The sequence below is a fragment of the Hypanus sabinus genome, chromosome 4 (assembly GCF_030144855.1).
Source record: "Hypanus sabinus isolate sHypSab1 chromosome 4, sHypSab1.hap1, whole genome shotgun sequence".
Classification (NCBI taxonomy): domain Eukaryota; kingdom Metazoa; phylum Chordata; class Chondrichthyes; order Myliobatiformes; family Dasyatidae; genus Hypanus; species Hypanus sabinus.
In genome coordinates this window covers 76435495-76461182 of record NC_082709.1, presented here as the reverse complement: position 1 = coordinate 76461182, position 25688 = coordinate 76435495, and the positions used below count along the sequence as shown (strand labels likewise).

Below are 25688 nucleotides of genomic sequence, written 5' to 3'. Positions count from 1 at the left end.
TCTCAGGATCTCTTGCTTCATTTGACCAATTGTCAACTAAATATGCACTGCCAAAAACACATTTTTACAGATACCTTCAAATTAGAGATTTCTTATGTTTCCAATTAACTACTTTTCCTATAGGTCCTGATAAAAATTTACTGGACGATCTTTTAAATTTAAAACCTTTTGTTAATGGTTCTATTACCGGTATCTATCACGTTGATTGATTCTAGACAAGACTTTTTAGATAAAATAAAAAAAGCTTGGGAGGATGACCTAAATTGTCAGATTTCTGATGAAAGATGGAATAAAATTCTTAAACAGGTTAATAAATCATCTTTCTGTGCTCGTCATTCTCTTCTACAATTTAAAGTGGTTCATAGAGCTTACATTTCTGAACAGAAGCTGTCCAGTTTTTATCCGAATGTTTCTCCACTTTGTAATAAATGCAACTCTGCTGATGCCTCTTTAATTCATATGTTTTGGTTTTGCCATAAAATTGAAAAGTTTTGGTGGGAAGTATTCCATACCTTCTCACAACTTTTTAGGGTCCAATTTGACCCAAATCCCCTTACTGCCTTGTTTGGTATTATTGCAAATGAAGATATAACTTTAAATACTCCTAACCTACAGGTTTTAGTTTTTACCTCTCTTCTAGCAAGGAGAGCAATCTTGCTTAAATGGAAGGAGTCTACCCCTCCTACACATCTTCAATGGCTACGTCTTATTCAAAGACGCAGCAATGTCTTATTCAAATTTAGCGAAGATCCGCTGCTCAGCCTTAAATTCGAAACAATCTTTTTATGATATCTGGGGACCTTTCCTAAATTACTTTTCCAATTTATAAAGTTTAACAGTGCACAGACTTTTATGTATATTTCTATCTTCTCTTCTTAAGCGAATATATATTTTTTCCTAATTATCTATTATTATCCATCAGCTTTTTCTTTGGTAGTTGGTAGGGGGTTGACTTTTTTATATAAAAAATTTATTTTATGATGTATGACCTATCTTTAAATTTTTGATTACAGAGTGGTATACCTTTATGTGATATGCTATAACATTTCGATCAATTTTATTACAATAAATGAATGTACACAATTTATGTTGAGATGTATCTAGTGTTGCACTCTGTAAATCTTGTTTTTTCTTCTGAATAAAAGGCCTGATCAGATTAGATATGGCAAAGTTATTTCCCACGGTAGGGGAGTCTAGGACAAGAGGGTACGACTTCAGGATTGAAGGACGTCCATTTAGAACTGAGATATGGAGAAATTACTTTAGTCAGAGGGTGGTAAATCTGTAGAATTTGTTGCCACGGGCAGCTGTGGATGCCAAGTCATTGGGTGTATTTAAGGCAGAGATAGATAGGTTCTTGATTAGCCAGAGCATCAAAGGGTATGGGGAGAAGGCAGGGGAGTGGGGATGACTGGAAGATTTGGATCAGCCCATGTCTGAATGGCAGAGCAGACTCGATGGGCCCAACAGCCTACTTCTGCTCCTATATCTTATGGTCTTAGAAACATAGAAAACATACAGCACAATACAGGCCCTTCTGCCCACAAAGCTGTGCCGAACATGTCCTTACCTTAGAACTACCCAGGTTTTACCCACAGCCCTCTATTTTTCTAAGCTCCTTGTACCCATCCAGGAGTCTCTTAAAAGACCCTATTGTTTCCGCCTCCACCACCACTGGCAGCCCATTCCACGCACTCAACGCTCTCTGCGTAAAAAAATTTACCCCTGACATCTTCTCTGTATCTACTTCCAAGCACCTTAAAACTGTGCCCTTTCGTGCTAGCCATTTCAACCCTGGGGAAAAGCTCTGGACTATCCACATGATCAATGCCTCTCATTATCTTGTACACCTCTATCAAGTCACCTCTCACCCTCCGTCACTCCAAGGAGAAAAGGCCAAATTCACTCAACCTATTCTCATAAGGCATGCCCCCCCAAACAAGGCAACATCCTTGTAAATCTCCTCTGCACCCTTTCAATGGTTTCCACTTCCTTCCCGTAGTGAGGTGACCAGAACTGAGCACAGTACTCCAAGTGGGGTCTGACCAGGGTCCAATATAGCTGCGACATTACCTCTCGGCTCTTAAACTCAATCCCACAACTGACGAAGGCCAATGCACCGTATGTCTTCTTAACCACAGAGTCAACCTGTGTAGCAGCTTTGAGTGTCCTATGGACTCAGACCCCAAGATCCCTCTAATCCTCCACACTGCCAAGAGTCAAACCATTAATGCTACATTCTGCCATCAGATTTGACCTACTAAGGTGAACCACCTCACAATTATCTGGGTTGAACTCCACCTGCCACTTCTCAGCCCAGTTTTGCTTCCTATCAATGTCTCATTGTAACCTCCAACAACCCTCCATACTATCCACAACACCCCAACCTTTGTGTCATTAGCAAATTTACTGACCCATCCCTCTACTTCCTCATCCAGGTCATTTATAAAAATCACAAAGAGTAGGGGTCCCAGAACAGATCCCTGAGGCATTCCACATAAAGCCTCACTAGACAGATTCTCAGTCTGTCCTGAGCAGTGCAGCGGCAATTTCCCAGACTAGTAATGCCACCTCTCCCCCTTTGATCCCCCTTCTCTAGAACATCTAAAACAACAGAACCCCAGAATACTGAGCTGCCAATTCTGCCCCCTTCTGCAGCCAAGTCTCACTAATGGCTACAATATCATAATTTCATGTTCTGAGCTCATGTGCCTTTCCTACAATACTTCTTGCTTTGAAATATGCACAATTCAGAATATTAGTCCCACCATGCTCAACCTTTTGCTTCCTAATTTTGCCTCATCTGGCTCCACAACCTTTCCAATGTTCTGAAATACTGGAGATCTCTCTGCCTTCTGACATTCCTCTACAACTTTAGTTTAAAATCCCTAGCAAACCTTCCTGCTAGGGTATTAGCCCCCCTCCAGTTTAGGTGCAAACTGTCTCTTCTGTACAGGTCTCAATTTCGCTGGAAGAGAGCCCAATGATCCAAACATCTGAAGCCCTCCCTCTTACCACCAACTCCTTAGTCACATGTTAAACTGTATGCTTTTCCTATTTCTGGTCGCACAAGTATGTGGAATGAGTAGCGATCCTGAGATCACAATCCTGGAGGTCCTGTCCTTTAACTTAGAACCTAACTCCCTGAACTCACTTTGTAGAACCTCATCCCTCTTCCTATGTCATTGGTATCTATATGGACCACAGCCTTTGGCTGCTCACCCTCCTATTTAATAATGCTGAGGTCTCGACCAGAGATGTCCTGGAACCAGTGAGGCAACATACCATCTGGGAATCTCGTCCATGTCCACAGAACCTTCTTTCCATTTCCCTAACCATTGAATCACCCATTACTTCTTCTCCCCACTTCCTTTCAGAACCACAGAGCCAAACTCAGTGCCAGAGACCTGAGTGCTGTGATTGTCCCCTGCTAGGTCATTCCCCCCCCACCCCAAAACAATACTTAAAGTGGTATACCTCTTGTCGAGGGCATAACCACAGGATTACTCTGCACTGGCTGTTTAACCTATTTCACTCTCCTGTCACCAAATTTCCTGTTTCCTGCACCTTGGTTACAACAACCTCTCTATGTCTTGTTTATCACCCCCTCAGCCTCGCAAACGAGCTGGAGTTCATTCAGTTCCAGCTCCAACTCCTTCACGTGGAGTGTTAGAAGCTGCAGGTGGATGCACTTCTTGCAGGTGAAGTCATCAGGGATACTGGTGATCTCTCTGCCTTCCCACATCCTGCAGGAGAAGCATTCAGCTATCGTGCCCAGCATCCCTACTGCTGTAACCGAGCAAATAATAAATAAACTAAAAATAATCTATCTACAGCTTTTTTACCTTCTCTCACTCAAGCCTCTTCACGCTAAAGCCTTGAACAACTAAAGTCTCAAATTCCACACTCTAACCCTGTCCACTCCAACAAAGACCATTCCGTTTGTTCCTTCCTTATTTTAATTTGCAGCTACCAATGAATCCTGATTTCAGAATGGCTGCTGTTCAAACCCCAAATCTCCTGCGAAGTGCTGTTTTTTTTAATACATATTAGGGTTAAGGTTAGGGCTGACCTGAGGGAGACACTTCCACAAGTGTTCTCATTTGTTCTGTATTTCATTTAAATACACAATTCGTTATTCAGTTAAACAGTAGTTTGTCTTTTTTTTATACTTTTAACTATCTCCATGAAACTAATTAGGACAGCTCCTTAACTGGGACAAAATGTACTGGTCCCAATATGTTCTAATTAACTTGAATATACCGTACTTATATACCCAGTCCCTTGGAATCCCTATCAATAATTTACCCACTACTGACATCAGGCTCTGTAGTCTATAATTTCCCAGCTACTGAGAGCCTTTCTTGACAGCAAAATTTACAATAAGTTACAATGAGAAAGATAAAAATAAATAAATAGTGCAAAAAGGAGAGCAAAATAGTGTTCATGGACCGTTCAGAAATATGATTGCTGAGCGGAAGAACCTGTTCCTAAAAATTGATTGTGTGCTTCATGCTCCTGAACCCAGCCCCCTTCATGGTAGTAATGAGAAGAGGGCATGGCTTGGGCTGTAGGGTTCTTTAATGATGGATGCCACTTCCTTGAAGTATTGCCTTTTGAATATATCCTTGACAGTGGAGAGGCTAGTGCCCATGATGAAGCTGGCTAAGTTTACAACCCTCTATAGCTTTTCCAATCCTGTGCATTGGCACTTCAAAGTAAATTTATTATCAAAGTACATTTATGTCACCATATACAACCCTGAGAATCATTTTCTTGCAGGCATACTCAACAAATCCAGAATAGAATAATCATAATAGAATCAACTGAACACCACACCAACTTGGACGCTAAACCAGTGTGCAAAAGATAACAAATTGTGCAAATACAAAAAGAAAGAAATAACAATAAATAAGCAATAAATATTGAGAAAATGAGATGAAGCATTTCAACGATGTGACATCGTTGTCATGCAAGTGACATCTAAAACTTTGACCGGCTTTTATAGCTGTGTACTGGCTGCATCACAGGCTGGTATGGAAACACTAATGCCTTTGAATGTAAAATCATAATGGGTAAAGCCCTCCACAATGCTGAGCTCATCTACAAGAAGAAAACAACACCCATCATCAGGTACCTGCTCTCTTCTCATTGCTGCCATCAGGAAGGTAGTACAGAGCCTCAGGACTCACACCACCAGGCTCAGGAACAGTTACTACTCCTCAATCATCAGACTCTTGAGCTAGAGGGGATAACTTCACTTGCCCATCACTGAAATGTTCCTACAACCTATGGACTCACTTCCAAGGACTCTTCACCTCATGTTCTCGATATTTAGTGCTTATTTTTTATTATTCTGTTGGTGCGGTCTTTTATTTATAAGGTTATTGGAATTATTGAGTATGCGAGCAAGGAAATATACTGTATCTCAGGATTTGAATATGGTGTTATATACGTACTTAGGAAATAAATTTACTTCGAACTTTGAATGGTATGCAAACTGTTTTCACGTGTTACAAAAGTAAACCAATTCCACTCACCACCCACGTCTCCATAACACCCCCCCCAGACACAGATACCCACCTCCCCGCAGACCCATCACTTCAACCTACCCTCAAGTAAATCCCTCATCCAAACTCCCAGCCTCTTGCACCTTCCCTCTCCCCATCACCCCTTGCTTACCTTGGCTGCCCGCGCCATGCTCTCTCGCTGTGGCAGATTCAGGATCCGGCGCTGGGGGCTCGATGCCGGTCCGGTCCGGGGTGGGGAGGGTCAGAATCGGACTCTTCTGTTAGTTTCGCGACCGGGATCCAGATTCCGGATGCTCAGCGGGCGGGAACAGCCTACCGGATGTGACGTAGCAACGGGCCCGCGACGCTGCGGCCCTGCTGCAGCTGAGGGCGATGGACGGAGGTTAACAGTAAGTGAAGTGCGGAGTTGGCTCGTGTGAGAGTGGAAGGTGTCGGGTGGGGTGGGTAGGCGAATGGAAGGGCGTGCGTTGGAGTGGAGGGTGGTGAGTGGGAAGAAGAGGAGGGTGTTGGGTGGGGTGGGTAGGAGGATAGGAGGGTGTCAGGTGAGGTGGGTGGATAGAAGCGGAGGGTGTCGGGTGGGTAGGAGGATGGAAGGGCGTGCGTTGGAGTGGAGGTTATTGGGTAGAAGAGGAGGGGGTGGGTTGAAGTTGAGGGTTGGGTAGAAGAGGATGGGGGTGGGATGGGTGGGTTGAAGTTGAGGGTGTATGGTGAGGTGAGTGGGTAGAAGCGGAGGGTGGGCGGGCGTGTATTGAAGTGGAGTGGAGCCGATAGGGTGGTGTTGGAGTAGAAGGTGTGGGATAGGGTGGTATGGGTGTGGAGGGGGTAGAGGGTGGGGAGCAGAGGGGGTGGTGTTGGAATGCTGTGTGTGGGAGTGGGGATCATGTGGGGGGGGGGTGTCGGGAAAGATGCCGTTGGAGTAGTGGGAGTGGAAGGTGGGGTCAGGTGGTGTTGGAGTGATGGTGTTCTGTCGGGTGGGATGGCATGGAAGTTGGTGTAGGGTATTGGAATGGAGAGCGGGGTGGCAGTGGGAGCTGTTTGGGAGTGGAAGGTGTGCAAGAGTGAGGGAAAGGAGGATAAAAGGAATAGAATCATGAGCAGGCAATCTGTCATTGAACAAAGCAGAACATTTGCTTCAGTCCATTGTGGTCAGGGTGACTTGAAAACACCTATCTATATAAACCTTATTGCATTAAATAACAACCTGTCATTCACCACAGCCCCACTTTCTAGCACTAAAGTGATTAGATCATAAACATGGCAGAATTAGACCATTTGGCCCATCTAGTCTGCCCCATCATTCGATCTTGGCTAACTTATTATCCATCTCAACCCCATTCTTCTGCTTTCTTCACATAACCTTTAATGCGTTGACTAATCGTGAACCTATCATCACTCACTTTATTATGCACAATGATTTGGCCTCCACTGCTGCCTGTGGTACTGAAATCCACAGGTTCACCACCCCCTGGATAAAAAAAATTCCTTCTCTGTTCTAAAGGGATGTCCTTCTTTTGTACCCTGAAAACTCATTCTTAATAATGGATTCCAATATCTTCCCAGCTGTTAAAGTCAGGCTAACTAGCTTATAATTTCCTGTCTTTTCCTTCCCTCCCTTCTTAAAGAGAGGAGTGACATTTGAAAATTTTCAGTCCTCCAGATCTGCTTCAAAGTCTAGTGATTCATGAAAGGTCATTACTAATGCCTCCACAATCTCTTCAGCTACCTCTTTTACAACTCTGGGATATAATTCATTTGGTCCATGTGACTTACCTACCTTCAGACCTTTCAGCTTCCCAAGCATTTTCTGCTGAGTGGTAGCAGCTACACTCACTTCTGTTCTTTGACACTCTGAATTTTGGCATACTGCTGGTGTTTTCCATAATGAAGTTTGACACAAGATACTTAAGTTCATCTGCCATTTCTTTGTCCCCCAATATGACCTCTCCATTGTCATTTTCCAGCTGTCTGATATCCACTTTAATCTCTCTTTTACTCTTCATATATCTGAGAAAACTTTTGGTATCCTCTTATTTTTGACTGGTGAACCTTCATGTTTCATCTATTCTCTCCTTATTTCTTTTTTAGTTGCTTTTTGTTGGTTTTTAAAAGCTTCCCAATCCTCTAGCTTCCTTCTAATTTTTGCTATATTATTGTGAGGAATTGCTTCCAGAAACTTCAGCCGTTGCTGTTCTACCATTATTCCTGCTGATGTTAGCTTTTGTATGTATTTTAAAAAAAGCTTCTCCTTAAGTTTCTATAAATATTTATTTTCTGTGTCCTCCAGTACTTCATTCACCATCCCTAGGGGCAAAACCGAGCATATTCATGTGTCTTTATTTAGGTTTTCAGTATGTGCAGTTTTAATTTTTGTTTACTGTACCCTTCTGACTGATTGCATCTTCCAGTAATTCACATGCTCATGAATATGTGCCACATCCCTTTCAAATAACAATCACGAGGAAATGTTGGCTGTGTGGCAGGAAGACATCTTCTATTCACAGCTTCACCACCGCAGTGAAGATTGTCTTGCACTCAGTATGAGTTTATACACCTCTATAAGATCATCTTCTAAATCTATGTTCTACATCTGAAACACTTCTCAGGGCTCTGCTGTTCACTATGAAAGTCCAGTCTAGATTTGACTTTCCAAAATGCAACACCTCACTTAACTGATTTAAACTCCATGTGCTATTCCTTGGCCCAGTAACTCAGCTGATTGAGATCCTCCTGCCCACTCTACCCCCTAATTTAGTGTCACCTGCAAGCTTACTAACCATGAAAAAAGATCTAGTGCTTTACTGTTCATGCTTTGTACATTCATCCAAATCATTGACATTTAATGACAAACAACACTGAGCCCAGCACACCACTAGCCATGGTTCTCAAGTTGGAGAAGCAAGCTTCTACCATCATATTCTACTTTCTGCCATAAAGTCATTTGTGAATCTAATTTGCCAGCTCTCCCTGGACCCATGCAATCATGTGAAACTTTATCAAAGGTTTTGCTAAAGTCAAAATAAATTTCCCTGCCCTCATCAACTTTCTGGGTCACATCATCAAAAAGTTTCCAGAATGTGATCTCTCATGCATAAAGCCATGCCAACTACCCCAATCAACCTTTCCAGTTGTACACTTATCTAATTCCAGAAGTCAGACTTAGTTCCCAGATTTTCCTTTTCTGTCCTTCTTGAAAGCACACCCATGGGCATACCCATGTCTGACACGGATCATAGACCAGTACTGCAGAGGGATAAGCCCTTGGCCCATAATGTTGTGCTGAACCAATTAAATTGGTAAACACATGGCCAACTGAACTAACTAAACACTGCTGCCTGTAGGGAGTTTGTATGTTCTGCCTGTGACTGTGTGAGTTTTCTCCTGGTACTCAGTTTCCTCCCACAGTCCAGAGACATACTGGCAGGTAGGTTAACTGTTAATTGTAATTTGTCCCGTGATTAGGCTGGAGTTAAATGGGGGGATTGCTGGGTGGCGTTGGTCGAAGAGCTGGAAGGGCTTGTTCAATGCTGTAACCCGATAAATAATCTCTTCTGCCTACATAATGTCCGTATCCTTCCATTTTCCTCTTATTCATGTGCCGATCTAAATGTTACTCAAATGTCCCTAATGTCACAGGTAGATAGGGTAGTAAAGAGAGCTTTTGGTACATTGGCCTTTATAAATCAAAGTATTAAGTATAACAGTTGAAATGTTATACTTTTATAATAAGGCATTGGTGAAGCCAAATTTGGAGTATTTTGTGCAGTTTTGGTCACTGAATTACAGGAAAGATATTAAGGTTGAAAGAGTGCACAAAGGGTTTACAAGGATGTTGCTGAGACTTGAGAAACTGAGTTACAGAGAAAGGTTGAATAGGTTAGGAATTTATTCCCTGGAAAGTAGAAGAATGAAGGGAGACTTGATAGAGGTTTATAAAATTATGATGGATATAAATAGAGTGAATGCAAGCAGGCTTTTTCCACTGAGGCTAGGGGAGAAAAAAAACAGGATATGGGTGAAGGGGGAAAAGCTTAAAGGCAACATTGGGGGGGGGGGCTTCTTCACACAGAGAGTGGTGGGAGTGTGGAATGAGCTGCCAGATGAAGTGGTAAATGCAGGCTCACTTTTAACATTTAAGAAAAACTTGGACAGGTACATGGATGAGAAGTGTATGGAGGGATATGGGCCAGGTGCAGGTCAGTGGGACTAAGCAGAAAAATGGTTTTGCATAGCTGGGAAGGGCCAAAAGGCCTGTTTCTGTGCTATAATGTTCTATGTTCTAATGTATATACCTCTATCTCCACCCTAGGCACCCTCACATCTCCTTAGAAATTAATTCCACTCACTTTAAGTACATGTCCTCTGGTATTAGACATTTCAGCCCTGGGAAAAAGATACTGTCTATGTAATCTATCGATGCCTCTCATAATCTGATAAATCTCTATCAGATCTCCGGTCAACCAACACCTCTCCAGTGAAAACAAAATAAGTTTGTCCAATTTCTTGTTATAGCACTTGCCCTCTTATCCAGGCAGCATCCTAGTAGCCTCTTGTGCACCTTCTCCAAAGCCTCGACATCCTTCCTATAATGGGCAACCAGAACTGCGTGCAATACTCCAGATGCAGCCTAACTTGAGTCTATAAAGCTGCAATATAACTTCCTGACTTTTGAACTCAATGCTTCGACTAATAAAGGTAGGCATGCCATAAACCTTCTTAACCACCCTATCAGACTGTGTAGCCACTTACAGAGAGATATGAACTTGAACCCTAATGTCCCCCTGCTCATCAAAACTTAAGGATCTTGCCCTTAACAGTGTATTGTCTCTATACATTTGACCAACCAATGTGCAACACTTTATTTTTGGCCAGGTTAAACTCCATCTGCCATTTCTAAGCACATATTGCTGCTGATTAATATCCCACTATATTGTTTGCCAATCATCTAAGCTATCCACGTCATCAATCTCCATATCATCTGTAAACTTACTAACTCACCCATCCAGACTTTCATGCAGGTCATGTATATACATCACATACAACAGAGGTCCCAGAACACATCCCTGCAGACCACAGCTAATCACAGATCTCCGGCTAGAATAAGACCCTTCAACCCCTACCCTCTGTCTTCTATGGGCAAGCCAGTTCCGAATCAAAACTGTCAATACACAAAAGATCCTATGCATTTTAATTTTCTGGATGAGTCTTCCATGAGGGACCTTGTCAAACGTCTTACTAGAATCCATGTAGAAAACATCAATCAGCCTTGTAACCTTATCAAAAACTGAATCGTTAGTAAGATACAACTTGCCGCGCATAAAGCTATGCTGACTATCTAATTAAGCCATGGTTTTCCAAATTCTCATTAATCCTATCCCTAAGAACTCTCTAGTAACTTCCTTACCAATGATGTGAGATTCACCCAATCTGTAGTTTCCAAGATTATCTCTAGTTTCCCTCTTGAATAATAGAACAGCATTAGCTATTCGTTGGTGCTCTGGGACCTCTCCTGAGGCTACAGAGGACATGAAGATATTGGTCAAGGCCCCAGAAATCCCTTGTGTTGCCTCTCTCAATAACCTGGGATGTATCCCATCAGGCACTGGGGAGTAATGCTTTTTAAGAGCCCCATGACTACCTTCTCCTTTAACTCAAAATGCCCTAGTATATTAATATGCTCAGCACTGATCTCCCAATCCTCCCCATCTTCTCCTTGGTAAATACTGACACACATCCTCCACATCCAAGCAAATGTTTCCCATTTTATTCTCGAGTGGTCCTACCCTCTTCCTAGTAATCCTCTTGCTCTTGCTGTATTTATAGAATGCCTCTTTAATCGTACTTGTCAATAACTTTTCATGGCACCTTCTGACTTTCCCAGTTAACTCTCCTTAACTCCTGCCTAGTGTTCTTGTAATTGGCCTACTCCGATTTGTTACTCTCTCGCAAGGTCCATACTTATCCCTACCTATAGTTATCTTAAAACTTAAGCAGTTGTGATCATTCTTCCTTAACTGCTTACCCACTGAGAAGTCGGTCACCGGGCCAGGCTCATTACCCAACACCGTCTGGTATAGCACCTCTTCTTGTTCGACTATCTACATATTGATTTAAGAAACACTTCTGGGTGCATCTAACAAATTCTGCCATCTAAATCTCTTGCACTCAGGAGGTCCCAGTTTACATTAGAGAAGTTGAAGTTCCCTGTGAGAAACACATTCCACCCTCCCCCCCCCCCCCCCACCCCACAAAGCGCTATCCAAAGGGAGATATACTTGGTATATGGTAACAGGGTAATGGTAACAGGGCAACACTGCTTACTCCCCTTACTCACCTGTCTACTATTTGAAGTCAGTATTCTGGGTGTGCCCACCTGAGTAAAAGTCTTCTCTATGAAGTTTTCAGCCTCCTGATAGGTCCTAAGTACAACTAGCTCCAGTTCCTTGACCTGGTCAATGAGGAGCTGCAGTCGGATGCATTTCCCACAAATGTTAGTCGTCGGGGATACTGTTAGGTACTCTGAATTCCCACATTTTACAGGAAGGGCATTCCACTGCCTTTACTACCATCCTGCCTACACTGAATTAGGAACTAAGGACTTACAGACAACAAGATGCTGGGAGAATCCAGTACCAGAGGGCATGGTTTGAGAATAAGGGGTAGGTCATTTAGGACAGAGTTAAGGAAAAACTTCTTCTCCCAGAGAGTTGTGGGGGTCTGGAATGCACTACCTCGGAAGGCAGTGGAGGCCAATTCTCTGGATGCTTTCAAGAAGGAGCTAGATAGGTATCTTATGGATAGGGGAATCAAGGGATATGGTGACAAGGCAGGAACCGGGTATTGATAGTAGATGATCAGCCATGATCTCAGAATGGTGGTGCAGGCTTGAAGGGCCGAATGGTCTACTTCTGCACCTATTGTCTATTGTCTAAAATAAAACTCATCTGCTCCCATCTGTGCCTTCTCTCTGAAACCTTTGAGTTTCACATTCACCAAGTTCACTCTTCTTACCTAGCTTGTTATTCCTTTGGCTCTAACTTCTCAAGCTTGAACTCTACAATTAACTGAATGATTGCAAATGATTCAACACCCTTAGCCTCTGCCTGTTCTTTCCAAAGCCAGTTGAGCCAAAACCACACACTCTAACCCTGGCCTGCTCCCACAATGGCCATTCTGCTTACACCTTACTGCTTCTTATTAGCCCTTGTTAAGTTACTAATAACCCAAGCAATCTCTTGCCCTGCAGATAGGTTCTGACTGGCCTGGCTCGTTTTTAAAATTGGTGTGTAAAATCTACAACTGTCCCTAGCTATCTCTGCGATTTCCTGTTCTATGATGAGTCAAGTCCCAATGATGATGCAACTATCTCAGCCAGGGCTCCTGCAGTTTCTTCTCTAGCTTTCCACAGTGCTCTTCCATTGACATGGTCAGGCCTTGAAGATTTGTCTATATTTATCACCTTCACTTCAATGTGGACTATCCCGAAGAGTTTTCCATTTTCTTTTCCGAGATCTCTTTGCCCACAGACAGCCTAATCCAATCTGTGCGAGAATCTATACTATTAAAATTCACCTTTCCCCAATTTGACCTTGATCCTAGGAATTGTTCCTGAACGCACAAACTAATTCCGCCCTTGTCTGAAGCCTTAACAGTAGACCCAGTCTATGATAAGAAAGTTAATCCTCACCCTAACCCTATTATTCTTACAACTTTCTGCAATCTCTCTGCCTATTTGTTATTTTAATTTCTGTTGTCTATTTGGGGTCCTGTAGTACAACCTCATCGAGGTGATTGTACTCTTCCTCTTTCTCAGCTCCACCTATAAATCCTCACTGGATGATTCTTAAGTAATTTCATCTCTGACTACTGCTTTGACATTCCCATTAATTAAAATTACAACTAACTAACTCAGGTCAAATCTATCTAAGCTCATAGCAGTACAGGTTTCACCTGCTATCCAAAGGCAGAGCGTTCCTATGAAACTATTTGTAAGCCGAAATATCGTAAAGCGAAGAAGCAATTGCCATTAGTTTAAATGGGAAAAATTTTTGAGCGTTCCCAAGAATGATATAATAAATATACAGCCTATATAAAGTAGAAATATTGTATGTACAGTGTAGTTTCACTTATCAGAATCGGGAAGAACGAGCCAAAATAGATTTGAAGAAAAATAATCGGCACATACACGCATACGCACGTACACACACAAGGCTTCATGGTCAGGGTAGTCTTTCGGGGTAAACACACATATAAAGCGGGTGTCTTTTTTTCTGTAAAAATGAAAATCCTCTTTGGTTAGCGAAAACAGGTATTTCGTAACAGCAAGCTGTCATAATACGAACGTTCGAAAAACGGGGGTCACCTGTATGATGGTTCCAGTCTACGATGGGAAAGTTAAAATCCTTACTATGACAACACTTTTAGTTTTGCAACTCTCCACAATCTCCCCACATATTTGTTCCTCTAATTCCCATTGAATATTTGCAGGCCTAAAGTACAATCACAGAAATAATATAATTTATGTATCCTCTTCTTACTGTTCTGTTCCACCCACAATGCCTCACTTCAGTAATGTCACTTCTGTGACATTTCTCTTAATTAAAATGCAGCTCCACCTCTTCCCTTTCATGCACCTCTATCCCATCCAATTGCACCTAAACCCTGAAACATTGAGCTGCCAGTAGTGTCCCTCCCTTAGCCGTGTTTCTGCAATGTCTAATAATATCCCAGTGCCATATAGCTATCCAAGCTCTACGTTCGTCCACCATTCCCATCTCATCAATTGCATTGAAATAAATGAAATTTACTCCAGCAGGCTTTCTTTGATCCCTGCAATTCCCTGCCTGTTAGATTTGCTGGCACTAAATTCTGCATCACTTTCCAGCCTTTTATTTGCCTCCCTGCTACTTGAGATCCCACCTCCTGCCACACTATTGGAACTCTCAAATCTGCCTGCCAGGGTATTAGTTCGCCCACTGCCTTACTATGTTGTGCTGACTATTTAATCTACTCCAAGATCAATGTGCACTTCCCTTCTGCATAGCACTCCATTTTACTTTTGTACATGCGCCTAAGAATCTTTTAAGTGTCCTTAATGTATCTGCCTCTGCTAGTACCCATGGCAGCATATTCCACACATCCACCACTCTATGTTAAAAAAAAACACACCTCTGACATCCCCTGTATTTCCTCCAGTCACCTAAAAATTATGTCCCTTGTATTTGTAATTTCTGCTAAAAAGTCTCTGGCTGTCTACTTGACATGTGCAGTTATCATCTTTGACACTGCTATCAAATCACCTCTCGGTCTCCTTCACCCCAAGGAGAAAAGCCCTCGCTCGCTTAACCTTTCCTGGTAAGATAAGTTTTCCAATCCAGGTAGTACCCTGATTAATCTCGGCACCCTTCCAAATTCTATAATGAAGCAATCAGAACTGAACACAATACTATACACTGTGGTTAAGTATAATCTAACATTCCACCCCCTCTAACCCTTTTACTATCTAACACCAATCTAACACTACTTTCCCCCAGCAGGCTCCTTCTGCCCATCACCACACCGCAATCTGATTTCACCTATCACCGCTCTCACTTCTCCTCTCTTCTATATTGGCTGTCTCCCTCTGCATATCCATCCTGATGAAGGATCTTGAGCTGAAACATTGACAATGCCTTTGCCTCCACAGATGCTGCTTGATGTGCTGAATTCTTCCAGCAATTTGTTCTTTACTCCAGATTACAACATCTGCAGTCTCCATATCCTTCTCCTTGGTGAATGCAAATGAGAAGGGTTCATTTAGGAAATGGCATCTGATTTCAAGTATTTTCTATAACTCAACAAGTGAAAGGGTTTGGAACTCTGCCTGGTAGGATGGTGACGACTGAAGACTTCACCAAATTTAAATAGTATTGAGGTAAGCATTTGACAATATAACTGAGACAGTGGACCACATACAGGGGAATAGGATTCACTTCTTCAATTTTTGACCAAATAGCTTTATTCAGTGCTTTTAAATTTCACTGATTCTATGATTTTGTGACTAAGCTTGTGTTATTCTGAGTTTAGAAGAATAAAGTAATATCAGTGAAGTCCAAAATTCTTCATGGATTCAGAGCGTAGATGATGGGAGAATGTTTATTGGATCAAAACTGGAAGATGTAGCTGTTCCCAAAATCTGGAAACTGGATTTTTGCATTTTGCCTTTTCCTTCTAATCCTTTCTTATCTATATGCTTTTCAAACACTGCTATTGTGCCTGCCTCTATCACCACCTTGGGCAGCTTGTTCTATATACCCACCACCCTCTGTATAGAAAAAATTCCCTTTAAATGTCCTTTAAGTAACTCCCCTCTCACCTTAAACCTTTGTCCTTTAGTTGAAGTTTCCCCTGTCCTTGGGGGAGAAAAAGACTGGCTATCTACTGATTGTGCCACTTAAAAATTTATAAACCTCAATGAGGCGACCCCTCTGCCTACTGCATTCCAGTGAGAACAATCGCAGTTTTTCTAGAAAATACGAAATCTTAAAGGAAATGTACGAGACCATTAGCACCTTGGAGACTGTACACCCAGAGGCTGCCTTCATTGTTGCCCAGGATTTTAACAGAGCATTGCTGTCTAAAGACTCTGAAGTTTTGACAACACATCCAGGTGAGCACACGGACACGGGGAGATAGTACACTCGACCACTGCTTCTCTCCCTTCTGCAATGCTTACAAAGTGCTCCTCTGTCCGGCGTTTGGGAAGTTGGATCATTCCTCCATCTTGCTTCTGCCGACAAACAGGCAGAAGCTGAAACAAGAGGCGGCCATAGTTAAAAGTGTCCATTGTCGGTCCGACCAATCGGTCTCCATGCTACAGGACTGCTTTGATGACGTCTTTTGTGATGAGGATGGCTCCAAGTTCATGGATGAGGCCACGAGCTTTATCCGGAAGTGCATTGAGGATGTTGTCCCCCCCCAAAAATTGGTCAGGGTCTATCCAAACCAGAAACCCTAGATCAACAGTTCTGTGCGTGCTGCACTGACCGCGCAATACAGAGCTTATGTTGCCGGTAACCAACAGGAACTCAAGAAATGCAGCTATAATCTAGGCAAAGTCATCAAGGCAGCGAAATGACAATACAGTGACAAGATCCAGATACAACTCTCCACAAACAGCACACGCAGCTTATGGCAAGGTCTACACACCATTGCAGACTTCAAAGCTAAGCGCAGTGGTGCTGCCAACATTGCTGCTTCTCTCCCAGATCAGCTAAATCTTTTTTAAACTTTGATGTTGCCAATACTGAGCTTCCAAGGAGAGCCGAAGTGACCTGCACCTTGGTCATCTCTGAGGCTGAAGTACCCATGTGTTTCCAACAAGTGAACAGTTGCAAGGCTGCAGCACTGGATGGCACCCCAGGGTGGGTATTCAGGATGTGTGGGGCACAACATACTCGTGTGTTTACAGACATTTTTAATATCTCTCTCTCCCAGTGTAGAGTACCCTCCTGCTTCAAAACATCCACCATTATCCCTGTACCTAAAAAGACCAGGTAAATGTCTGAAGGACTGGCATCCTGTCGCACTCACCTTAATAATAAGCAAATACTTTGAGAGATTGGTCAAAGACTACATTTGCAGCTTGCTACCACCCACACTGGACCCCTACACTTCACCTACCAACACAACTGATCGACAGATGACGCAATACCCACAACTTTACACACCATCCTTACACATCTGGAGAAGAAGGATGGTTATGTGACAATGTTGTTCTTGGACTACAGTTCAGCATTCAGCACCATAATTCACTCCAGGCTCGACAAGAAGCTCAGAGACTTTGGCCTTCACCCTGCCTTGTGTAGCTGGATCCTGGACTTACGGTTAGATCGCTGGCAGGTGGTTAGGAGGGGGCACCCTCACCTCTGTCCCTCTGACTCTTAACACAGGAAGTTCTCAGGGCTCTGCCCCAAGCCTCCTCCTTTGCTCTCTATACCCATGACTCCCTCAATGTCACAAAAACAAAGGAGATGGTTGAAGACTACTGGAGGAATGGAGACAGGGTAACCTCTATTGACATCAAAGGATCTGGCGTTGAGAGGGTGAACAACTATGTTCCTCAGTATACACATCACTGAGGATCTAAAGTGGTCTGTACATATCGGCTATAAGCACAGCAGCACCTCTTTCACCTCAGATGGTTGAAGAAGTTTGGCATGAGTCCCCAGATCCTAAGGACTTTATACAGGGGCACAATTGAGAGCATCTTGACTGGCTGCATCATTGCCTCGTATGGGAATTGTATTTCCCTCAATCTCAGGACTCTGCAGAGAGTGGTGCGGACAGCCCAGCGCATCTGTAGATGTGAACTTCACACTCTTCAGGAAATTTACAAAGACAGATGTGTAAAAAGGTCACCCCAACCACAAACTGTTCCAGCTGCTACCATCTGGAAAATGGTACCACAGCATTAAAACCAGAACCAACAGGCTTCAGGACAGCTTCTTCCACCAAGCCATCAGACTGATTAATTCACGATAATACAATTGTATTTATATGCTATATTTACTGTCCTTTTGTACGTACTATTATAAATTGCACATTTAAATGGAGACGTAGCATAAAGATTTTTAACCCTCGTGTATGTGAAGGATATAAGAAATAAAGTCAATTTAATTCAATTCAATACTATGAGTTTCATCTATTCCCCAGAGACCCACCATACATTGTATAAGTTCTATCCTGCTTTGATTTCCCAAAATGCAGCAGTTCACACTTAACTGATTTCAAAATTCAAAGCAAACACGAGGAAACCTGCAGATGCTGGAAATTCAAGCAACACACAAAATGTTGGTGGAATGCAGCAGGCCAGGCAGCACCTATAGGGAGAAGCGCTGTCGACATTTCGGGCTGAGACCCTTCGTCAGGACTAACAGAGCCCCCACATAAGACTGTGCTGACTATCCCAAATTACACGTTGCCTATCCAAATATTGATAGATCCTGGTCCTCAGAATCTCCTGTATTAATTTGCCCACCACTGATGTCAGACTCACTGGCCTTTAATTCCCTGGTCCGTTTCTGCCACTTTCCAGTTTTCCAGAGCTTCACTTCTAGCTAAAAGTGAAGTAAATACCTCTGGAGAAATCTTTACATTTGCTTACTTGGCTTCCCACAAAGTTCGAACATACACGTGGTCAGTTCCTGGGATTTATCAGTTTAATTAAGCTTTAAGGCCACTATTATTTCCTCCCATGTAATTTGTATGTGGACCAAGGCATTACATTCTCATTTCTTGAGCCTTTTTCAATTGTGTCAAAGTAAAAAAAAACTGCATGAAAAACATTCATTAAACATCTTGCCCATCCATGTATTAGATAGTCTTGCTGATCTTAAAGGGAATCTATTATCTTCCTAACTCCCTTTTTCTCTTAATATGCCTATAGAGTTTCTTGGTATTTTCCTTAACCCTGCTTTCCATATCCTACTTGCACTTCTGATTTATAAACTGCTCTCCTGATTTTCCATTGTTCCAAACTATCTGCGTACACCACCTCTAACTCTTCATTCTCCTTGTCCTTCTTGGGAAATATTGATGCAAAGCATTTGTTCAGGATGCCACACTTTTCCCCTTTCCCCACACAAAGATATGATCATACAATAGGTTCCCTCAGTTGACCTATTCTTCATGAGCATCTTGCTTCAAGCATAATTCATAAAAGGTTTTGGAATTCTTTTTAATTCTGCTGGCCAAGGCCATCTCATGCCCCCTTTTTGACTCCTAACTACTTTCTTCTATAAACTTCAAAGGACTCATTTGATATCTATTTCCCATTCCTGATAAACACTTCCTTTCTCCTGATCAAACCCTCAATTTCCCTTGTTAACCAAGGTTCATCAATCATCATCTTTGCTTGTCATCCTTACAGAGACATGCTGACACCAAACCCTTTGGCTTTTAAGTACCGTCCACTTACAGCATGTTGTTTTCTCCCCTCTAGCAACTGGGCCTAATCTACTTTACCTAGGTGTTACAACCCTCCCTTAGTTTAAGACTTTAACTCTAGGTCCCTTATCCTTTTCTATGACTACTGAATTATGGTTGCATTCCTTCACAGACATTTGCAGCACTTGCCCATCCTGATTCCCTAAAATAAGATTCATTATTAGTTCTGTATCTTTCCTGGTCAAGTGAGGAGGGAGCAAAGCCCCCTTTTCTTTTTCTGCCTCATTCCTAGGTCACCAGTGCTAGATGGCATCGGTTGATAAATGATTCTGATAGTTGAGCGAGGGCGGCTGAGAAGTGATGCTATGGCTGAGTGAGGATAAATGAATGAAGAATGAGCCTCTGCTGAGGAATAATGCTGATAGCTAAATGAGGATAGCAATTGATTCTTAACAATTTTTTTGAAATTCATCAGAATTTAAGGCTTGTACATAATTCAACCTTCATTGAAGTTAACTATGCCAAGAGAAAGGAAGAATTTCAAGCTTTTTTCATGTGTTGTTATTTTTATTCCAGAATTTAATTATTGTTTTGTGTGTTTGATGTTTCAGTAACAGGCAAATGCAGAGGAGATTCTGGCTGAGCTGACAGAAGCAAACATAGCTCAGCATAACGTGACCATTGTTTAACAAATATTCACCAAATGCCCCAAAACAACGTTGGCATGGAGCAGGCTGCTCAGGTTCCCACACAAGGTTCCCCGCACAAAACTGGCATTTTTGAAAAAGATGGTGAATTTACTATGGAGCGGAAAAAGAAGAGAAAAAAGGAGCCAAGGCCAGAGTCAATTATAATCTACCGCACTGGAAGTGAGAAGGTTGAAGAAGATCAGCAAGATCCAGATTCTACAGTCAAAAGCACTGAGGAAAGGACGAACTTTCTGTGTCCTCCAGATGTAGAAGGTACAAGAGATAAAATGATAACCACAAGGTGGCGCTTGGCTGCAAACTTTAAACTGATTACTATTTCGTTACTTTCTGTTCCTGTTATTTTCTTCTGGCATTTGATGAGATGATCACAACAAAATTCACTCTACCCGATGGCTGTGTATCATGTTTCTCTGAGTATTACAGCTAAATTCAAATCTCTGCTTGCCTAGCTAAAAACAAGTTGTTGAGATAGGTCTCAATTTAGTAGATTTAGTATTCCATGTCAAAGTTATGGAGTTAAACTTAAATATGCTGTAGGCAAACTATTTGATAATGATGAAATGAATGTGGATTGTCCAAACAGATCCACTTTCTGAGGATCTGATTTATAGAAAAATGTTGAATAGTTTAGGACTTTATTCCCTAGAGCAGGGGTGGGCAAAATTTTTGACTTGAGGGCCACAAAGGGTTCTAAAATTTGACAGGGGGGCCGGACCAGGAGCAGATGGACGGAGTGTTTTGGTAATACACCTCATAAGAGAAAATAAAATATCATGGGATTTGTAGAAAACATGTGCTTTAATTTCAATTGAAAATGAACAAATGCATTACAACAAAATATCTGTCTTTGAAGTCCCATGGTATTTAGCTATTTATTGAAATGACTTTTAAAATACTGAAAATTAAATGAATAAAATACAGCTTTTTTTAATAGTAACAGTTATTATTTTAAAGCACTGAAAATTCTGTTATCCTTCAAGATATTATCTTCATCACTCTCCTCCTGACTGTCTTTATTTCAAAAATGGTAGGAGATGCAGGTCTACTTGTCCTGCTCCTTCTTATTCAATTGTCCCCTGTGCCAAAACTCAACGACCCGCACAATGACAAAGCAGGGAGAGCGCGCCGGTATGCGGAGCTCTGTGCTCGCAAATCCCCGCAGGCGATCTCTCTTAGCCGGAACGCTGGCTAATTGTGAGCCGGTTCGGATGTGCCAGGAAATGGGTCGCCACAAGGTCACAAAGTAAAGCGCAAAAGTGGAGTAATACGATGCACCTCAACAAAGGTCAATGTATATAGAGTGCGTCATCTATTGGGAAGACACCAGAATTGCGGGGAGAAAACGTTAACAAGGTTTATTAATATAATTTCATCAAGTTCTGCGGGCCGGATTAAAAAGCTTAACAGGCCGCATATGGCCCGCGGGCCGTAGTTTGCCCATGCCTGCCCTAGAGCATAGGAGATTGAGAGGAGATTTGATAGAAGCATATAAAATGGAGGGGTGTAGACAGAATAAATGTAAGCTGGCATTTTCCACTGAGGTAGGGTGAGACTAGAACTACAGGTCTAGGATTAATGGTGAAAGGTAAATTATTTAAGGGGAATGAAGGAAGACTTTTTCACTCAGAGGGTAGTGAGTGTGGAGCAAGTTGCCAGCAGAAGTGGTGGATGCAAGTTTGTTTTCAACATTTAAGATGAATTTGGATAGGTGTGTGGATGGGAGGTGCATGAAGGGCTATTTGGTCCTTGGTCCAGTCAATGGGACTAGGCAGAATAATAATTTGGCATGTGCTAGATGGGCCAAAGGGCCTGTTTCTGTGCTGTAGTGCTGTCTGACTCTATGGTTGTATTTTGATCAGATCTAAAACTAAAGGGTTCATTCATCTGCCTGTAGAAGAGGTAAAGGATTCCTTCAAGATTAAAGTATGTTACTAGTGTTTCCAATATCTCGAAACTCTCTCTACCTTTGTACATGTTATACAGTTACTGGTAAAAGGATCTGGCCTAAGAATTGGGAGCAGTTTAAACATCAGCAAAAGAGAAATAAGTGTTTGATCATGAGAAGCAAAGTATAGAGTTTGAAAGTAAACTTGGAACATAAGCTGACAGTAAAGGTTTCAGCAATGAAATAAAAGAACAATATTCGTGGAAAACAAATGTAGGTCCTGGAAGAATTTACAGGAACAAAGAAATAATAGACTATTCAAATACTTCAGTTCTGTTTTTAGGGAGGAGGGCACAGTATAATTAGAAAAAAGAAGAAAAGATAAGTGCAGGAGAAACTAATGCCAGTGAAAGCTAATAGTGGACAACTTCACATTTTCTCACAATAATCTTTACCCATTAAACCTATCCTTGAAGTATCCTTATAACCACTTTTATACTTACTTTATGATCAGTCTTTGCATCATGTCTGAGCTTGTCTGAGCTCTAGTGTGCTACAGCTCAGAAAAAAGCCCTTCAACCCATCGAGCCAACACAATCTCTAAACCTATGAAAAACTTACCTTACAGATAACATTGCGATTTATGCACAAGCACTCCCAAGCCTCTCTGCACAAAACATGCTGCAGTCTTGTGCTATTTAAATAATAATCTGATCTATTATTTTTCCTTCTAAAGTGCATTACCTCGCATTTACCAATGGTGTACTCCATCTAACAGACTTCATCCACTAACCTGACATATCCAAAGCTCTCTGCATCCTCTACACAACTTGTGTTTCTATTCAATTTCTGTCATTAGCTAACTTAGATATGCTGCACTTGGTTTTCTCTTCCAAATTGTTAATGTGCAGTATGTCCAGCACTGACCCCTGTGGCACTCTGTTGACCATTGACAGCCAACCAGAGAAACACCCATTGATCCCAATTCTTTGCCTTCTATTGGTTAACCAATCCTCTATCCATGCAAATACATATCCCCAACTCCATCCATCCTCATGGGACACTCTATTGAACACCCTTTGGAAATCCAAACATCTACCTATTCCCCTCTATCCATTGTGTTCATTGTATCCTCAAAAGAACTCCAGTAAGTTTGTCAAACAGGAACTGCCCTTCATGAATCTATGCCGTGTTTGCCTGATGGAGCCAGGTTAAGGACGTTGCGTCTTAAGCTGAGAGGTGAAATATTTAAAGGGGCAATTTTTTTTTATACACGGGGTCATGTGCATATGGAACAAACTGGTAGAAGTGGTACAGGCAGGTACTATTACAATTTTTAAAAGTCACATTTAAGCATTTTAGAGGAATAGAAGGCTAAGGACCAAATGCAGATAATTGTGCTCAGGTAGGCACCTTGATTGGCAGAGACTAGTAGGTTGAATGACCAGTTTCTGGGCCATATAACTTGAATGTAAATTTTCACCTTCTGGCATGCAGGCCATTGCCATCTGAGGTTCAAAACGAGAGAAATGTAAATGTTTATTTTGTACAACTGATTTTATGTAACCTTTTTGTCCTGGATAGGTAGCTGGAACTTGCCTGCTGACAGCAGATATGTGACCCTAACTGGCACAATTACCCGGGGAAAGAAGAAAGGACAGATGGTGGATATCCATGTGACACTGACAGAGAAGGAGCTACAGGAACTAGCCAAGTCCAAGGAGACCCCACAACAGCAGGAAGACAGGAAGAAACAACCATGTCAGATTGGACTTTACTGTGGTCCTCATGTTGTCTTCTGGAGTCTGCTATGTACTCCAGTGGTCTTTCTGTTGTCTTTTGTCGTCTCTTTTTACTACGGAACCATCACCTGGTATAACATTTTCTTGGTTTACAATGAAGAACGTACCTTCTGGCATAAAATTACAGTTTGCCCCTTTCTAATTGTTTTTTATCCAGTCCTGATTGTGGTAATTTCATTGTCCATCAGTATATACACAGCTGTAACACAGATTTCCTGGTCATTTGCTGAGTGGTGGCTGTCAGTAAGGGACTTGGAGAAAGGTTTCTGTGGCTGGCTCTCTGGAAAACTTGGACTGGAGGATTGCTCCCCATATAGCATTGTGGAGCTACTGGAGTCGGACAATGTGTCAGGTAGCCTATCGGGAAAACCAGTACCAGCAGAACAAACCTCTGCTGTGTAACCAGGAAAAAGCTGCCCAAGATTATTTGAGGAAACAAAGTGAATGCTGTATAATCTCTTCATTTCTGACTTTCCTTGAAATTATCTTTAGAATACATGCATGTAACTAATACTTGTTTTAAAATTTGATCTATTTATACATTTACAAGATTCATCTTGTTGAACCACAGTGAGCCCAGTACCTGTATGTAATTTCCCTCTTATAAGATCAGTGAAACAACCTTATCTCCCCCATTCACAACTGCACCTTTCTGAGCAGTAGCTCCTTCACAGTGGCAGGAAGATACAAATGATGGTTCGAGTCAGATTGAAAATACTAGGCATTGAACACTATTTATTTATTTATTTAAACATTGATAGCCTGTATGATAAGCTGGGTGCCTACTTTTTTTTAATATAGTTTAGGGTATCTTTTGTACTCACTCTTAAAGTAAAATTTAAATGAGCGATGTTTACTGTATAATTCATAAAATCTTCTGTCGATGTTGCATTAAAGATGCACATCTGTGTGTTTGGTACATGCTCTAAAGGAGACTGAACACCTGTTTTATTTTGTGTTGAGCTACATATATCAGCAAAATGAAAATGGATGTGTCTAGTAATAGATTTTGTATGATTTTTCCAAATGTAAAAGGTAAGCAATTGCCATATCATTCATATACAACCTCAAAGCTGTCAACATTCACACTTTGGCTTTAAGCATTTTGGATCGTTTTTATACATTAAAAGCATTATATATGTATCAACTTTAATTCTATTCATGTCATTGCATAATCATGGAACAAAGATAACAGCAAGTACATAGAACCCTCATCCATACACTGAAAACTTGATTTGTATATAATTTGATAATATATCAGAGAAATTAAAGTTTAGCATTGTTACCTTTCACCGTACAAGTTGAGTGATTTTGTAATGATATGTTACTTATTGCTTGCTAACTTACAGAAACATGGAAACAGGTGGTGTCTCTCTAACTAGGGAGTTTGATAAATACACAGATTTAAGGTAATTTGTAAAATATTTAAAGGGACTCAAATTCATTCACACCCTGTGAGTGGTGAGTATCTGAAACTCACAGGCTGAAAGAGTCGTGATGGCAGAACCTCATCACATGTCACACATTCCTTGAAGAACAGTTGGAGAAATGTGGATTTTAAAAATGTGAAATTAAAAATTAAAGTAATCTAACTACCCTTAACGTTGGCCAGCATGAATCTGATATGCTGCTTAACCTAATCTACTGTTTTATTTTTATTCACTTTTGCGATTTGGGTATAGCTGGCAAGGTCACCATTTGGTCCCCATCCTGAACTGCCATTGAGAAGGTGATGGGCAGTTGCTACATTGAACTGCTGCATTCCTCCTGGCACTTGCAGAGTGTTGAGCAGTTTTATATGGTGCTGTTGGGTCTGAAATGTTCCCACACAGGTCCG

General features: G+C 41.7%; 2 protein-coding genes across 4 annotated transcripts in view; one reads left to right on the top strand and one right to left on the bottom strand.

Moving 5' to 3' along the window:
• The window catches only part of xrcc5 (X-ray repair complementing defective repair in Chinese hamster cells 5), a 127969-nt gene extending 122144 nt beyond the window's left edge, over positions 1 to 5825 (bottom strand). For both annotated transcript variants that reach the window (XM_059967447.1, XM_059967448.1), the window contains exon 1: positions 5683 to 5825. In XM_059967447.1, coding sequence (XP_059823430.1) covers positions 5683 to 5700 — 18 coding nt within the window. In that variant the 5' untranslated portion in view covers positions 5701 to 5825. The remainder of the gene's footprint in view (positions 1 to 5682) is intronic.
• Positions 5826 to 5852: 27 nt separating this feature from the next.
• Positions 5853 to 25218, top strand: tmem169b (transmembrane protein 169b). 2 transcript variants are annotated; one of them, XM_059967449.1, is made up of 4 exons: positions 5853 to 5920; positions 15214 to 15441; positions 20066 to 20416; positions 23634 to 25218. In XM_059967449.1, the coding sequence occupies exons 3-4, from the start codon at positions 20158 to 20160 to the stop codon at positions 24251 to 24253; spliced, it is 879 nt and encodes a 292-aa protein (XP_059823432.1). In that variant the 5' UTR covers positions 5853 to 5920; positions 15214 to 15441; positions 20066 to 20157; the 3' UTR covers positions 24254 to 25218. The 2 variants fall into 2 exon arrangements, with proteins under 2 accessions (XP_059823432.1, XP_059823433.1); XM_059967450.1 differs by having other exon boundaries at positions 5861 to 5920; positions 15263 to 15441.
• Positions 25219 to 25688: the final 470 nt, after the last annotated feature.

Coding starts and splice junctions, on each gene's coding strand:
- tmem169b (XM_059967449.1), top strand. CDS start 20,158: ATGCCCCAAAACAACGTTGGCATGGAGCAGGCTGCTCAGGTTCCCACA. Junction 20,417..23,633: donor GTGTCCTCCAGATGTAGAAG/GTACAAGAGATA, acceptor TGTCCTGGATAG/GTAGCTGGAACTTGCCTGCT.